This window comes from Exserohilum turcica (genome assembly GCF_000359705.1).
Source record: "Exserohilum turcica Et28A unplaced genomic scaffold SETTUscaffold_7, whole genome shotgun sequence".
In the NCBI taxonomy this organism is placed as follows: Eukaryota; Fungi; Ascomycota; class Dothideomycetes; order Pleosporales; family Pleosporaceae; genus Exserohilum; species Exserohilum turcicum.
In genome coordinates this window covers 627,931-643,716 of record NW_007360288.1, presented here as the reverse complement: position 1 = coordinate 643,716, position 15,786 = coordinate 627,931, and the positions used below count along the sequence as shown (strand labels likewise).

At 55.2% G+C, this 15,786-nt stretch overlaps 8 protein-coding genes across 8 annotated transcripts; 3 read left to right on the top strand and 5 right to left on the bottom strand.

Moving 5' to 3' along the window:
• The first annotated feature begins 682 nt into the window (after nt 1-682).
• SETTUDRAFT_121973 (uncharacterized protein) lies at nt 683-3,639 on the top strand. The gene is made up of 5 exons (XM_008032097.1): nt 683-1,301; nt 1,561-1,817; nt 1,901-2,447; nt 2,596-2,958; nt 3,167-3,639. Exons 1-5 carry the CDS (start codon nt 727-729, stop codon nt 3,519-3,521), a joined length of 2,097 nt encoding a protein of 698 aa, XP_008030288.1. The 5' UTR covers nt 683-726; the 3' UTR covers nt 3,522-3,639.
• A 483-nt stretch (nt 3,640-4,122) lies between these two features.
• Nucleotides 4,123-6,000, top strand: SETTUDRAFT_165472 (uncharacterized protein). Its single transcript, XM_008032096.1, has 3 exons — nt 4,123-4,252; nt 4,302-4,892; nt 4,939-6,000. Exons 1-3 carry the CDS (start codon nt 4,196-4,198, stop codon nt 5,929-5,931), a joined length of 1,641 nt encoding a protein of 546 aa, XP_008030287.1. The 5' UTR covers nt 4,123-4,195; the 3' UTR covers nt 5,932-6,000.
• A 181-nt stretch (nt 6,001-6,181) lies between these two features.
• SETTUDRAFT_181214 (uncharacterized protein) lies at nt 6,182-6,726 on the bottom strand (the record flags this gene model as incomplete). Its single annotated transcript, XM_008032095.1, has 1 exon — nt 6,182-6,726. Exon 1 carries the CDS (start codon nt 6,608-6,610, stop codon nt 6,182-6,184), a length of 429 nt encoding a protein of 142 aa, XP_008030286.1. The 5' UTR covers nt 6,611-6,726.
• Nucleotides 6,727-7,176: 450 nt separating this feature from the next.
• SETTUDRAFT_141744 (uncharacterized protein) lies at nt 7,177-9,243 on the bottom strand. Its single transcript, XM_008032094.1, has 2 exons — nt 8,898-9,243; nt 7,177-8,848 (listed from the first exon to the last, which is right to left on the bottom strand). The coding sequence occupies exons 1-2, from the start codon at nt 9,092-9,094 to the stop codon at nt 7,636-7,638; spliced, it is 1,410 nt and encodes a 469-aa protein (XP_008030285.1). The 5' UTR covers nt 9,095-9,243; the 3' UTR covers nt 7,177-7,635.
• Nucleotides 9,244-9,489: 246 nt separating this feature from the next.
• SETTUDRAFT_43893 (uncharacterized protein) lies at nt 9,490-11,106 on the top strand. The gene is made up of 3 exons (XM_008031960.1): nt 9,490-9,582; nt 9,800-10,119; nt 10,171-11,106. Exons 1-3 carry the CDS (start codon nt 9,560-9,562, stop codon nt 10,863-10,865), a joined length of 1,038 nt encoding a protein of 345 aa, XP_008030151.1. The 5' UTR covers nt 9,490-9,559; the 3' UTR covers nt 10,866-11,106.
• Nucleotides 11,107-11,575: 469 nt separating this feature from the next.
• Nucleotides 11,576-12,298, bottom strand: SETTUDRAFT_23174 (uncharacterized protein; the record flags this gene model as incomplete). Its single annotated transcript, XM_008031839.1, has 4 exons — nt 11,576-11,668; nt 11,719-11,784; nt 11,844-12,088; nt 12,151-12,298. The coding sequence occupies 4 exons, from the start codon at nt 12,296-12,298 to the stop codon at nt 11,576-11,578; spliced, it is 552 nt and encodes a 183-aa protein (XP_008030030.1).
• Nucleotides 12,299-13,398: 1,100 nt separating this feature from the next.
• SETTUDRAFT_34678 (uncharacterized protein) lies at nt 13,399-13,982 on the bottom strand (the record flags this gene model as incomplete). The annotated part of the gene is made up of 3 exons (XM_008031909.1): nt 13,399-13,635; nt 13,686-13,861; nt 13,922-13,982. The coding sequence occupies 3 exons, from the start codon at nt 13,980-13,982 to the stop codon at nt 13,399-13,401; spliced, it is 474 nt and encodes a 157-aa protein (XP_008030100.1).
• A 274-nt stretch (nt 13,983-14,256) lies between these two features.
• SETTUDRAFT_156807 (uncharacterized protein) lies at nt 14,257-15,736 on the bottom strand (the record flags this gene model as incomplete). Its single annotated transcript, XM_008032093.1, has 3 exons — nt 14,257-14,960; nt 15,011-15,644; nt 15,719-15,736. The coding sequence occupies 3 exons, from the start codon at nt 15,734-15,736 to the stop codon at nt 14,257-14,259; spliced, it is 1,356 nt and encodes a 451-aa protein (XP_008030284.1).
• Nucleotides 15,737-15,786: the final 50 nt, after the last annotated feature.

Sequence of the window (15,786 nt, the reverse complement as noted above, 5' to 3'; positions counted from 1 at the left end):
AGCGGCAGCACTTACTTACTTGCAGTGGTAGCCCGGCTTAGCCCGCCCGCACCATGCCCAAGGCGAACTGCGCCTTCATTTGAGCGAGGCGCCTGTCTCCCGTGTGCCTTGTCAGCAGTAAAACATCGCTTCCAGACGACATGCTCGCTGCTCGCTTTGCGCATGGTTGGCGGTACGGCCGTGGCCATGGATTGTTGTCTGCTTCGGCCGCACGTTACTGCCTCTGCTCACTGCTCGGTGGTACCATTGCCCGTTCCGCTGTTTACTCCGCAAGCTTCCTCCTCCATCTCACTCAGAACAGCTTGCATCTGCCGCACGCGCATCCTGGTCATCGGCACCCCAACCCCAATTTCATCCTTCAGTCGTTTTTCCTTCTTCCTCTCCTCGCCACTGTCTATTGGCCCAGGCACATCGCCAACTGTACAGTGGGGTGGCTGACGGCGCTGCATCAAGTGAATTGGGCCAGCCTTCTTCACGTAGGCGCGGCGCAAATCCGCCGCTCACAGTCCTTCACCTTCACCAACTCGCTTAGGCACACACTGATTCATGTCTATCAATCGCCTCCGTTCTGAGGGCTTCTACAAGAACTCGCAGTCGCTTTGTCCAGTGGTTGTCCCCAGCATTACACGTTGCGCGCCTATTCTTCCCAATCCAGGCTTCACAACTACAACAATCTTTATCGAGAATTCTACATGAAACACGATCCCGGGGCTGTGTGAAGGCTCAATGGCTCCATTCCAACTTCGTGAGAGTCAAGAGATTGTCGACCTGCTTTCTGACACTGAGTCCGAAGATGAGGGCCGAGCGAGGCAGCAAGTAGAGGCTTCCGACGCACAATCGGCAGCAGGCAGTGCAAGCAACCACCCAAACTTTGATGACTTTCGCCAAAATTTGCAGCTGATTGACGGCGAGATAATCGACTTGACCGCCATCCCAGATATTGATGTTCCGCCGTCAGATCCCATCATTGCAGATGATATGCTTCGGCAAGCTCCTGGTAGGCATGCGCAAACTGATCTGGTCACCGGGGCTGCGTGTCTACAGATGGTTCTCAGCGTGTTGCCAGATATCTCGGTTGACCATGTGCTCAAGCTTATCCAGGAAAAGACGACAGACGCTACGCGAACCATGGTCCAGTGTGAGCGACTCATTGCCGAACTCCTAGAAGGTGAACCATATCCAAAAGAGGAGGAGGAAGCGAAGAAAAGGAAGAGAAAACGGGAAGACGAGGCTGAAGATGAGCTGAGCAGTTATGAGAAAGGCGAGCGTACTTTGGAGATTTACGGTTACGAGTCCGATGCGTAAGTGCTTCCTTCCAGTCTACAGCGCATATTGTGTGGTATCAGCATCACATGAAGCTGCACCCACTTTTGCCTAAGAATAGCAACTTTGCTTCCAGGCTGCTTCAAGTGCGCTTCCTGTGACATGGAATCATTCAAGACTCACAATACGCATGTATTCCATATATGGAACAGCATAATGCCAACAGTATCAATGCAGAATCACCATGATAGCTCATGGCTATGCCTATCACTCCACATACTGACAATGCCTTTATAGAACAGAACTACTCAAGGACGAATTTCCCAGCGTGCCCGTACGACACATCTCCAACGTTCTTCAAGAACAGAAAACTCTCTACAAAGCCTACGGCGTCATCGAGAAACAAGTGCGCGACTACGGACGAGTTGCTCGGTCATATACCAAGATCAGCAAATCTCGAAATAAGCGCGGTGTCGAAGCCCAATTAATCGCAAGAGGCAGTCAGCTACCCAAGGAGTTAGACGCGGCAAAGAAAAAGGTCGAGTCTGAAGCTGGTAGGTACTCCTGCAGATCTACAAAAAGCGCCGTGGGCAGAATGCATACTGCTCAGTCGTTTGATCAAGCTAATCGCTTCTAGTAAAACGTCGCAAGGCCCAGGAGGCTGAGGAGGCCGAAGAGGCCAACTTACACCAAGCGCGTATCAATAACCAAATGGGCGAGTGCGCCTGCTGCTTCGACGATGCACCCCTTAACCGCATGATCAGTTGCAATGGCGATACGGTACATTTCTATTGCAAAGACTGCGTACGTCAGCAGATTGAGACGCAAATGGGGCAATCCCGTTGCAGGCCCAAGTGCTTTGGTGTTGACAACTGCAACGGAATTTTCTTGCGAGGACAGCTACAAGAAGCCTTGAGCGAAAAGACGTTTGAGCGACTAGAACACATGCAGCAGATGGAGGACTTGAAAGCAGCAGGATTAGACTTTCTCTCAGAGTGCCCGTTCTGCGATTTCAGGATGGAGTGTCCACCAATCGAAGTCGACAAAGAGTTTCGTTGTCAAAGCGCAAAGTGCGGCAAGACAAGCTGTCGACTTTGCCAGAAAGAATCACACATCCCCATGACGTGCGAGGAGTCTAAAAAAGACAGTCAGATCACGCTAAGACACGTTGTTGAAGAGGCCATGTCGGCCGCCTTGATACGCCATTGCAACAAGTGTAAACATCCATTCATCAAGGAATTTGGTTGCAACAAAATGACGTGCACGCATTGTAGGAATCTGCAGTGGTAAGTGAAAGGCCGGATTTGTGATCGATACACTAATTCCATGCAGCTACGTGTGCTCGAAGAATGTGACTGATTATAGTCACTTCGGAGAGACAAGTGCAGGCAAGTGTCCTTTACATGATAATATCGAAGAGCGTCACGAACAGGAAGTGAAAAAGGCAGCCGGCGAAGCCATGGCCAAAGTACGAGCCGAAAACCCGAGCTTGTCGGACGCAGACCTGATGGTCAAAGTATCTGACCAGGTCAAACAAGCCGAGGAAGCACGTAGAGGTCGTGTAAGAGCCGAAGCACAAGCCTATCCTTACCACATGGTGGCTGGACAGCTTCGACGCGTTCCGCCTGCTCACATGGCTGTGCCGCGACCTCAAGTTCCACTTCCACCGATGCCTGTGGAACCACCAGCACTCCAGTATGTACATCCTTTCGCAGCAGCATTCGTTCCTAGATTTGTTCAACCGATACAACCGGTTCCCGATTACCCGCCCATGTATCCTGTTCAGCATCTGTATCACTATGGCGCTGCTCCCCAACAGCAACCATATCAGCAGTTCTTTCGTCGTCATCTCGCACAATGTCCTCGCTGTTACCTATATCACCCGCCTGACCAGCATTGCTAGACGTCGAGCCTTTGACGCTCCTTGGAACATGTTAGCCGGTAATCCCTTTCAAGGGGGAGCTGGTGGGTTGGCTCAACCCAGGCGGCCTGCTCAACAAGCACATAACCTTGCTCTTGTGCAGGCAGTTCCTCGCCCTCGTGAGCCTTATATTCATAACAGGGCACTTGAAGCGCGGATTCAGGATGTCCAAAATCGCTTACATCAACAACGCTTTGATAACGAAATGGCCCACCTCAGACAGCAGCAGGCGGAGATGAATCAGGTTCGGCGGGTACTTCAAGCTCGAGTGGTTGCCCTCACGGCGCAGTTGGAAAGGCAACGCAGACTTCACCTTGCAAGAGATGCCAATAGGTAGCATCATTTTGGGCCCGGCGCATGACGTGTCCTTATATTCCATGCACGTCGAGCATGTCGCTAAGCATGGTGTTGAACTTGATAATTATGGCCGGCAATCGGGTCATTGGTACTTGGCATAATTAACGTACTATCCGGATAGAATCACTAGACATGAGATGATTTGCCACTTCTGGCTGTTCTTTTTCACATCTATTTGCAGTTCACACCGTATGCCATGCAGCCGTGTGATTTGGGGCTGTATACAATTAGACCAAATACCGCGAGGGTCTTAGGAGCATACCGAAGTGCAGCATACGTACAGCTGAGGTCAAGCCCGAATTGGCGCCAACATCGCCGTCAAATGCAGGAACCGTGGCATGGCGGGGTCAATGTGCGCAAGGCGGGGCAGGGGGCACAACTACGACTCCCTTTTACCAATGGATAAAGCTACTCGCTATATCTGGCCCTTTATCATGGATTCCCAGGGCCGTGTAGAGATACGCCTATCACGCGCCAGTCTAGACGCCTCGTGCATGGATCTAGGATGTGACGGGACAGTTCCGTAGTTGAGTCAAGAGCGATTCCGGAGCCACAACATTTTTTCCCCACGGGGACCAGCGCTTGACACCGTCTTTGAGTCAACACCTTGGTTCCTACTTTTGTACATTCTGACAGTTGCATAGACTGAACAACATGTCCACACATACAGCATCGCAACGGTATCTGAGTACCCGGGGTGGGTCCTACGATGTGAGTTGCGCGCCAGGTGTCAGCGCAATGACGTGCTAATACCTCGTAGTTCTCCTTTGAAGACGTCGTCCTCAAGGGCCTTGCGGCAGACGGGGGACTGTTTATACCCGAAGAGATCCCCGCGCTGCCTGAAGACTGGGCGTCCAAGTGGAAAGACCTCTCGTTCGCAGATCTCGCCTTTGAAATCTTCTCCCTCTACATCTCGCCCTCTGAGATCCCGTCGGCCGACCTCAAAGACATCATCCGCCGCAGTTACTCGACCTTTCGCGCAAAGGATGTAGTCCCTACCGTTACGCTAGACAAGGAGAAGAACATCCACCTGCTGGAGCTTTTTCACGGACCTACATTCGCCTTCAAGGATGTTGCGCTGCAATTCCTGGGCAACCTGTTCGAGTACTTTCTCGTGCGCAAGAACCAGGGCAAGACGGGCCGCGATAGGGAACACCTGACTGTCATCGGCGCAACAAGTGGTGACACTGGTTCAGCAGCCATTTACGGTCTGCGCGGAAAGAAGGACGTGTCCGTCTTCATCATGCACCCGCACGGCAAAGTCAGCCCGATCCAGGAAGCGCAGATGACGACGGTCATGGACGCCAATGTGCACAACTTGGCTGTAGATGGCACATTTGACGACTGCCAGGTATGCACGCACAGGTTGTGTCGCGGGATACCACTAACAAACCCAGGACTTTGTCAAAGCCCTCTTTGCCGACCCAGAGATCAACAAGACGCACCGCCTCGCTGCCGTAAACTCGATCAACTGGGCGCGCATCCTTGCGCAAATTACCTACTTCTTCTACTCGTATTTTGATCTCATCAAGAGCCCGTCCTTCCTCCCAGCCTCGGCTGTCCGCTTCGTCGTGCCCACGGGTAACTTCGGCGATATTCTGGCTGGCTTCTTCGCCAAGCGCATGGGCCTGCTTGCCGAGAAGCTGGTCATAGCAACCAACGAGAACGACATTCTACACCGTTTCTGGGAGACTGGCAGGTACGAGAAGCACGCTGTCCACGGAAAAGAGGCCGAGGGCGGTATTCCAGAGGATGGTGCCAAGGCGCACGAGGGTGGGGTCAAGGAGACGCTGAGCCCGGCCATGGACATTTTGGTCTCTTCAAACTTTGAGCGTCTGCTCTGGTACCTCTCCTACGACGTGTACAGCACAAACTCAGATGCCGTTGCGCAACGACGGAGCCAAGCAGGCGAGCACGTACGGACTTGGCTCAACGAGCTCAAGACTGCGGGTGGCTTTGCCGTAGACAAGCAGATTCTGGAAGCAGCCCAGGCCGACTTTTCCTCGTATCGTGTCAGCGACGACGAGACCATCAACACCATTAAATACGTGTTTGGCGCAGAGGCATCCAAGAACTACGTGCTCGACCCGCACTCTGCCATTGGCATTGCAGCAGCACTTCGCTCGGTAGAAGTAGCCAAGCCCCCAACTACCCATCACATTGCGCTGGCGACTGCGCACCCTGCCAAATTCGCGAATGCCGTCGAGCTCGCGCTGCCAGAGCAGAAGGAGTACTTCCAAGAAAAGGTACTGCCGGTTGAGTTCAAGGGTCTGGAGGACAAGCCCAGGCGAGTCAGCCATGTCAAGAAGTCGGAGGGCTGGCAGGGCGTTCGCAGGGTTGTTATTGCTGAGGTAGAGGCTGAGCGACAGGCGGCTGAGAGAGGTGCATAGTAGAGTGTATGGTGTAAGAAAATACAGGCGTCTTGGATCTTGAATCTTGAATAGACTAGGACTAAATACTAAAATCTTGCATATGCTGAGTATTTGATCTGTACGTGCTGGTGGTCTTGTTCAGTAACACATGACACTTGATACAACTAACTACGCGTATTTGATTGATTTTCATTCTCCATCGATTTCCGCCAATTTCAACACAACGCGTCATCTCTCTACCAGACTATATCTTCTCAATCAAAATATACTAGCCCACTTCCATCACACCCCCCCCCTCCCCTTCCCCCATGCCATCCCTCTCCCTCACAACCCTCGTCTCAAACTCCAGTCCCGCCCGCCGTCTCACAACGCCATACACGGCACTACTATCACACTTTCTGCCCGTCTCCAGCCCATACTTGATCGCCTCGCCCGCAGCCTCAAGATACAAGTCTCCAATCCGCAACGCCATGCCGTTCTCCCTCGCCACGCCCACCGCATGCGCCACATCCCTGACCCCGAGCTCCAGGCTCGACGCAGGCTCGAGTCCCACAGCGGGCAGATACGCAACCGAGGTCAGTCTGCGCGACACGCCGAGCGCGTAGGTGCCGAAATGCAGTTCGAGCAGGGAGTCCAGCACGCAGCTGGACAGCTGGCTGGTTTCGGCGAGGACATGGGCTTCAGATAGCAGCGTCATGAGTCCCGCTGTGATATAGTTGCTTGTGCGTTTTGAGCAGCACCGCGTGCGACGGTGTGGCGCCGGCGGGGACAACGTGACGTGCTATCACGCCTGTTAGGAACGGCGTCACGCGCGATATAGCGGGTGCGGGCCCCGCGAGCGCCATCAGCAGCGTGCCTGTGCGGGCGACGGGCGTGGCGCCGAAGACGGGGCCCGTGAGGTATGTGGCGTTTGAGCGGCTCAGGATGCGGGATAGAGTGGTTGACGTGCATGGGTGGATGGTTGTGGTGTCGAGGATGGTTTTGCCGGATATATTGCCGCTTTCTTGGATGTGGCTGATGATGGTTTGGAGGGCGGCGTCGTCGCTGACCTGGGTTACTTATTTAGTCTTGCTCTCTTCTTCTTCTTCTTCTTCTTCTTCTTCTTCTTCTTCTTCTTCTTCTTCTTCTGTGGCTGTAATGTAATGTAATGTAGTCGGGCTTACAGAGATGAAGATGACATCGCTGGTTTGTGCCAGCTCGGCAATAGTTGGACATGCGATTGCACCCAGGTCGTCCAATGGCTTGCCTCGCGCAAGAGTCCGATTCCAGTATTTGAGTGGTGGAAAGGCGTTTTGTTGTTGCTGCATGTGTTTTTGCATGTTTGTTGCCATGGCCAGACCCATGGATCCGAGGCCGATCCACCCCAGCCGCAAGCTTTCTGATGTACTCATCTTTAGTCAAACTTCAAACTTCTCTACTGCATCATTCTGGAACTGCAGTCGGAGAGAATAAAAGGTGAGTCAAGGTTGTATACTCGTGCATGCACTAGTATGCATCTGGCAAGTAAAGCGGCTATTCAAGGACTGGAGGCCTACGACCCATAATATATCATTCTAGACAAAGTAGTCATCACAACTGGAAATGTCAATCTCTTGCATAAATAGTAATGCTGAATGATACTCGTACAAACCAACTCCGGGCTATGCTGTATCCAAATGAGATACTAATGGCCGAGCAAGATAGATTGTGTCTGGCTCTGCGTGTGATATACGAATGATAATCCTACTCTTCGTCCTCGTCGTCGTCCACCACACGTCTCCGCTTTGTCCGGCTGATAACAACTTCATCATCGTCATCGTCGTCGGCGGCAACGGCCCCCCCTCTTGATCTCTTCGGACTAGGCGCGATACCTTCATCTGGATCATCGTCATCCTCAACAATCTCCGGCTCCTCATCACTAGCGGCGATAAAGTCATCCTCCTCGTCATAGTCGTCGACACGATTCCTCTGAGGACCACCATAGTCTTCGTCATCGCTCCAATCACGCCGTATACCGCTTTTTCTATGCTGTTGTTTGCGAGGAGCGCGGTCTTCCAAACCATCAATATCGAGGCCACCTCCTGATGAACGACCACCGCTGCGGCCCATGGAGCGGTTCGCGCGCTCTGCCTGGCGGGCTTCGTGCTTCTCACGGGCGCGCAATTGTCGCTGCTTCTCTTTGAATGTGGCTTCTTCGCGCTGCCTACGGAGCTCGGGGTCTTCGTCTACGTTGATAAAGGAAATGGCTTGGTCGGCGTCGTCGCGGCCCTTGGACGCAACCTTTGCGAGGTCGTTTTGCAGCTTCTCGAGCGCGGCGTCTTTGGTGTTTGCGGCGGGCACGACGTTGAGTGATGCTGTGAGCTTGTTGGTTACACGCATAACATTGGCCTCCTCGTATGGAGCAACGAGATATGTGTAGCTCTCCTTCTTCGCGTTTGTCTTGGCGCCGCTCTTGTCCTCCTTGACGGCTGTTGGCGTGGGAATCTTGGGGTTTACTTGTGGCGGCGCAAGCGTGTTGGCGTCAATGTCAAACTGCACGGTAGGGTCGCTCGCGAGTTGCAGCGTAAGAGAACCGTCCGACCATCTCAGGATGCGAGCGTTGGACTGCAGAACCGCGTTATTCGAGGGGGAGCGCCGCCACCGGATCGTGGTCATGGCAGTGTTGTAGGCGGAAAAGTGCTCCGACGCGCCGACTTTGGAGTGGTGGTCTGTCGTCGGCGGCTGGAATGTCTTGTGGTCAAAGGCCTTGTCGTCAAACGACAAGAAGCGCGGGACCTTGAGGAGGTAGAGTTCGTTGTCGGTGGGCTCGGGGACGGCATGGCGCACAAGGTCGGCGTCCATGTAGGCAAACGTCTGCTGCTCAACCTCCTCGAGCGCCTCGGGCTGGCGGGCGCGATCTGCCCGGCCCTCGTCGTCGCCCGAGTCGAGCTCTTCATCGTCGAGCTTGCGCGGCTCCCTGTGACACGTCAATTGAAGGCCGCGTGCTGCAGTGTGGCGCGACGTACGGCTGCGCATCCAGTGCATTTCCATCGTCGTCGTCGCCGTCGCCGCCGTCGCCAAACAGATCGTCGTCGTCGTCATCGTCCAGGCCGTGGTCCTCGACCGTGTTCAGCGGCGAGCCGCCGTCGGCATTCTCAGCAGGCGTGGCATGGCCATTGGCGTCGTCGTCGGACAGGGTTGGGTCGTGGCCCGCGTCGGACATGGTCGCGACGGAGCAGGCTGGCTGGGGGTTTTGGCGGGTGCAGAGACACGGGCGGGTCGCGAGCAGGGCGGCGATGCCAAAACAGCAGAAATGCACGTCGCACACGTGGTGGGCAGGTCGGCGGGCGCGGCGGGTGAGGTTGCCACTCGGAGCGTGAGGTTGCAGCTCAGCAGCAAAAGGCGACAGGCACAAGCAGAAGTTCCCCAGCGACGCCAACCGCCAGGCCAGTCCGTGTATCGTGCACTAGCCCCAATGCGGCAGTAGCGCCCCGCCCCTTCTCGACGCAGCCCTTAGGAGACGGTGGGCCCAAAAAGCGTGCCCGCTTGAGACGTATCACTGTCACCACCACCCTCCCCCTTCAATCCTCTTGCATACTCTTCAAGCCGGTCCTTTCTAGGTGCATTAATAGCCTCCGCCTCGCAGTCCGCTGCCCCTGCTTGCCCCGAGCCAGAGCCCCCCCAAAGCATGGCTTCTTTCTTCGCAAACGTGTAAGTTGCTTGGCACGTGGTCGCCCTCCGTCGACACCTTACCTTCTCTCCCCCAACCCACCCCGCCGTGTGTTTCAGGCAATCTGCTGCATGTCCTCTCCCGTCTTTGTTGCGTGACCTTCACGTTACTCGAGACAACCACTTTGTCTTTTTCTAACCCGGCCATCGTCTCGCGAGGGTGCCCAAGCTGTTCCGTGTCTAACAACTTCACCGATAGTCGTCAGGGATTGGCTGGGCGTTCAAACAAAGGACAGCAACCCGGAGGCAAGGGCGGCTCCTCTTCACCAACCACTCCATACGCAGCATCTCCTACTCAACAGCTCCCGAGCCAACCGCCTATGCCCAATTCTCCTGCCTTGTCGTCTAACATGTCGTTCGAAAGCCAGCCGCCATCCGAGGGGTCCGTGCTCTCTGGCAGCCGCAGACCGCCTTTCTTCTTCCGCGAGGAGTACTCCAACTTGATTGTCAAGGGTAACTTTATGACGCTGGCTGCAAAGCCCAAGCTTGTCGAAGAAGGCGAATGGCTTGCACATCAAGGTATGCTTGCGTGCGTGCGTGTTGGGTGGCCTGATGCTGACATGTGACCAGTTGTCGAGCAGTACAGGCTGCTGGAGCAAATGATTGAAATCATCAAGGTGGTGGATGACCGGACAGGCAAGCCCATCTGCAACCCAGACGTGTGCCCGACCATGTCGGCCAGTGGCCACACATACACCTGGCTCGACAACAACAAGAAGCCCATCAAGATCCCCGCCATCCAGTATATCAACCTCGTGCAGAAGTGGATCGTGGGCAAGATCAACGACCCAAACATTTTCCCCACAGACACCCAGGCCATTTCGATTGGCACCACGACGTATGCTTCCGGGTCCATGACGCCCAACTCAACGCCGCAGCCTCTTGGGCCCACCAGCCTCAACCAGTCTGCCTCTCAGCTTGCCGGCCGCGAATGGCTCGGCAAGTCGTCTGGCTTCCCAGAGACGTTCGAGGGCGACATCAAGAGCATCTACCGCCAGATGATGCGCTGCTACGCCCACATCTACCACGGCCACTGGCTGGAACCCTTCTGGAACGTGAGTGCGTACAAGGAGCTCAACACATGCTTTATCCACTTCATCAACGTCGGCAAGCTGTTCAACCTGATTGGCGACAAGGAAATCGAGCCCATGCAGCCGCTGGTCGACCTCTGGGCCGAAAAGGGTCTGCTGCCTCCCATTACGGCGGCAAAGGAGAATGCCCCGCCAAAGAGTTCGGGTGCACAGCAGGCTGCGCCTACATCTTGAAGCACGCACGCACGCACGCACGCACGACGCACGCACCTTTTTGTGGTCAAACAAGCAAACAAAGTTACTTTCAACGCCATTTGACATGGGCTTCCCTTCCCATTCCAGCAAGCTGTCAGCATTTTCCACATTGTACATGTAGCGAGAGCAGATTTGACGAGGCAAATGACTGGCGTTTTGGCATGTCTTATGATTTGTGTGCAATGTGAGCCTTGGAATAGAATCAGACTGATACAAGTGCCATCCATGTGCTTTCCATGTTTTGTTTTTCTTCGCTGTTTACCCCTCGACTCGACTCATGGTGTAACAGAAATGTCAAGTCCAGGGATGCACCATGTCACAAAAAAAAGTTGTCACGAAAAAAAAAGATGTGCCGAAAATATGTCACCAAAAGGCACAGTCGAGTGAGTCTAGGAAGAAGAGGCTCAAATTGAGAGTATCACGTAAAAGTAACCACACAACTGATTTCCCCCCAACGACCCCCAGAAACGATATGTCATAGCACTTCACACAAACTCCAATGGTGAAAAAGAGAAGAGAAACCCACGAGTCTCCACTCCACCATCCGATCTGAAAGTGGACACCAATGCAAACACATTTCATGGGTCCGGCCACTACGCTGGGGACACGCGTTCATTATGAGATGTCTGGGCATAGCAGACGGTTGACATTTTCGTGACTCGCTACGTTACCGCTCGCACGCTGCGGCTCTACTGGTGACCGGCCTTGCGGAGAGAGTTGCTCAACCACTCGAGACCCTCGTAAAGACCGTCACCAGACGTGGCGCAAGTCGACTGGATGTACTGCAAGGCGTTAGCCGGTGTTGTAATGTGGGCAAGCCCGGAGAACATACCCAGGCACGTTGTCGGAGGCTGTGGAGACCCAGCTTGTCGGTGATTTCAGCGGCGTTCATGGCGTTCTGTGCAAGAGGCATGGTTAGTCATGTGCATACGTCGCCTCGCACGTGGTGTGGCTTACGGGCAGATCCTGCTTGTTGGCAAAGACCAGGAGGAGGGCATCGCGGAGTTCGTCCTCGTTCAGCATGCGCTGGAGCTCCTCGCGCGCCTCGACCACACGGTCGCGGTCGTTGCTGTCGACGACGAAGATGATACCCTGTGTGTTCTGGAAGTAATGCCTCCACAGAGGACGGATCTTGTCCTGGCCGCCGACATCCCACACGGTGAACTGGATGTTCTTGTACTCGACCGTCTCGACGTTGAAACCTGCACAGGGGCGAATCAGCGCATTGCCCGCTGCAACGCTGGCGCTGGGGCGCGCAACATACCAATGGTAGGGATGGTGGTGACGATTTCACCCAGCTTGAGCTTGTAGAGAATCGTCGTCTTTCCGGCTGCGTCGAGACCGACCATGAGGATACGCATCTCCTTCTTGCCCCATAGCTTGTCGAAGAGCTTGGAGAATGTGAGACCCATGGCTGCGGAGCGGGTGTGTCGAAGAGGCAGTGGGACGAGGGAGCGTGGGCAGGCGGTGTATAGACTCTCGAACCTGCAGGCGCTAACGGTCAGGACAGCATTGAGAAGAGAGACATGGCGTCATGGGGGGGTGCGGGTGCGGGAGCGGTGCTGAGGGCCATGCCGGGCGACGTGTTGCTGGCGCAGACACAATCGTGTAGGGGAGCCTGTCTGTCGGGCAGCCCGAGGCGCGGTTACGAGGGAAGCCTGACCAGCACGAGGGGCGGCGGCGGGGGCAGGGCAAGGGCGGGAAAAAACAAGGCGACGGCGAGGGACTTACGGCTTCGCTCAAGAGAGTCGGTGGTATTCGGGGATGGGGCGGGTGGATGTCGATGTCGTCTAATTGATGCACACAGGAAGGGCTGCGTTGAAGAGATGTGGTGGGAAGCGCGGCGAAGTCTGGGCACTGTTCGGAAGCTGGCAAGTGCCACCACTGGGCGGGCACGTGACAACTATCAGCGATCGCTTATCTGCTTTTGTTGCAAGAGTTGCGGTGAGCGAGGCGCTCCTTTGCGGGCAACTGTTTTTATGCCGCCTGCTGCCATCTGGACACGTTTTGGCTCTCCCAGACGCCGCGGGTGGAACCCAGGCAGCCATTGAGCTTCGCGTGGCCCATCGGCTCAGCTGCCCCCCAGCACTGCCTGCCCTCCGCGCCCCACCACCACCACCACCACCACCACTGGCTGGCCACCGCCCCAAGATGTTTGAATAGCACCACGCGTATACGCCGCTGTTGTCTGGCCTCCCTACCGACACCACCGCGCCCGACCGCCAGCCCCCCGCCGACATTCCCCATCTCCGCCCGCGCCATGGGGGGGCGCGCCATATGAAACGCCTCTACCGCCACCCAAGACGAACCGGGACCGCCCAAAATCTCCAAGCGTATCACCATGGGCGCAGCCAGCCTAGGCAGCCATCCTTGCCCAGGAACCGAGCCGAATACACCATCAACATGACACGCTTCCATCTACGTACTGTGCTATTGCTAGGAAGTCATTTTTAGAAGCGCCGCTGTTCTCCGTGTTTCCCAGTTGCAGTCTCCGCTCGTCGAAACAGTCTGCTCATTCCTCGGCACCCATGGCTTGGGCGGAACGGACCAGGATACCGAGGCACAGCCAGAATTGCCCAATCCACAGCACACTGCCAATGGCCACGGCGGCCCGGGGCGACGCAGTCATGCAAATCACCATGTGCGCAACACGAACAGCGAGGAACCACGACACAAACACGTAGAGGTCCCCGTGCTGCAGCCCAGCCATGTTGCCCGAGATAACCGCTCCAATGAACAGCGCGAGATGCTAACATGATTAACGACGGACGACTGCACGCCAGCCTGATCGAGTCTCACCTCCATTCCACCGTCATAGCACGCAGTCATCCTCTCGTACATGGTGTACGTCTCTGCTGGCATCCGCTGCTTCAACTGCGCTCTCACATCGCTGGAGTGCGTGTTGGACGTGTCCCAGGTGGGCAGTCTGCCTCGAGCAGCAATGACAATGGCCAAAGCACGCGGCAAGACGCAGACTGCGAGCATCAGAGCCAAGTCAGTGATTGCAAACTAACGTGCATTAGACAGATACATACGCATGAAGTAGGCTGGAATGGCCAGGATCGACACATTGTATCCGTCAAGGTAGGACCACATGATGGCTGTATGGCGTTGCTTGAAGGTGTTGCAGCACATGAAAAAGTCAAGTTGCTTCAAGTATCTCTGCTTCACCACGCCGATGAACTTGCCGTGGTGAAGTGAGAACGACCTCTCCACCAAAACAAGTGGCTCGTGCGACAAAATGCCATGTTCCAGATTGGGAAACAGCCCTCTTCACACGTGGGAACGACTGCATTGGGAATATACACGCTCGAATACTTTTACTAAATACGCCGCCAAATCAACCACTATTCAAACACGCATTACACATCTACTCCAACAACTCCTTTGTCTTCTCTTCGCTCTCAGCAATCCACCGATCCAACAGGGCCCGATTCCGCGGTTTGAATCCCACCTTGAAGTACTTTGGCTCGAGGGTCAGGCTCGTGGGAATGGCATTGGCCTCGAGGCAATCCATAATCGGCTCGTCCTTTGGATCCACCGGCGGCGTAAACTCGAATGCAGAAATCAGCCTCACAAACGCAGTGTACAGCTCGCGGTTCGCCAGATGTGAGCCCACGCACATGCGCGAGCCAGCGCCATACCCGTAGTGCGAGGTGCCCGCGCCCTCGGGGACGTTGAGGTAGCGCTCCGGGTTGAATGTGTAGGGGTCCTTGAAGTGCGTCTCATCGTAGTCTGCGGCGTAGGCGTTCATGTAAAAGGTGGTTCCTGCAGGGATGATGGCGCCGTTCCACTCAATGTCCTTGATGGAGACGCGCGGCAGCGAGATGGGGATGACGGTCCAGTAGCGCAGGATTTCCTTGTACAGAGCGGTAACGTATTCGACTTTTTCTTCGTGCAGACACCGCTCCCACGCATCGTTATTGGGATAAACCTTCATGATCTCCTCGTATGCTCGCTTCTGCATCTTCTGCCCCGCCGGCGTCGCCAGGTAGCCAATGCCCATGATGAGGTTGCCGGGGACCGTGTCGAGGCCGGCTGAGACCATGGTCAGGCAGATGGATGTGATTTCGGCTTGTGCTTTGTCAGTACGTGATTGATTGACTGGAATGGAGACGACTGACCTCGGTTCAGCTTTGCCTCTGGGTCTTTAATAATGTTACCGGTGATGCATGGCTTGTCCGTGCCGTTCTTGATCTTTTCTTCCAATATTTTCAGCAGATGATCCATGTACACGTCTCTCCTCTTGCGGAAGCTCTGAGCTTCTTTGTTCTGAGCCCCGAACAGTCGCAGAAGCGGAACATAGTCTTGCCAGTTATTGCTCGTCGATCGAAAGTTACCAATTCCCCTCTCCACATCGACAATCTCCTTGAGCAGCGGCGCGTTCTTGTCGCCATCAATGCGGTACCCGTAGTTGAGTGTCAGCGACGTATTCAGCGCATATCGCTGCCAGTAGGCCCGGGGATCAAGATCCAGCTCGCCGCCTTTGCTGTCATGCAGCAGCTCCTTGACCGAGACGGTGGATTCCAGGTCGATGTGCGGCATGTACGACTGCACGGCCGGGCGGTTGAGTGCCGTGGCAGCGGCTCTGCGCCGGTTCTTGCACGACTCGTCCCACGGCGAAGTGCCGATTGTGAAACCCTGCGACGACGAAATCACCTTGTGGAAGGTATGCAGCATAGGGCGCGAGATCATGGCCGACTGGTTTGTAATCCAGAGGTGACGAATGGATTCGAAGGCATTGGCAAACACGATTCTCTGTGGCATTCCTGATGAGCACTGCCGTCCCGCAACTTGAGCATTTCCAAGGACCCGGGTTTTGCTTGACTTACCCTGTTTCCCATGCGCATTGCTGCCTGAGTCGCAGATCGCGTTGCTGATTCCGCTACGGATCGCTGGA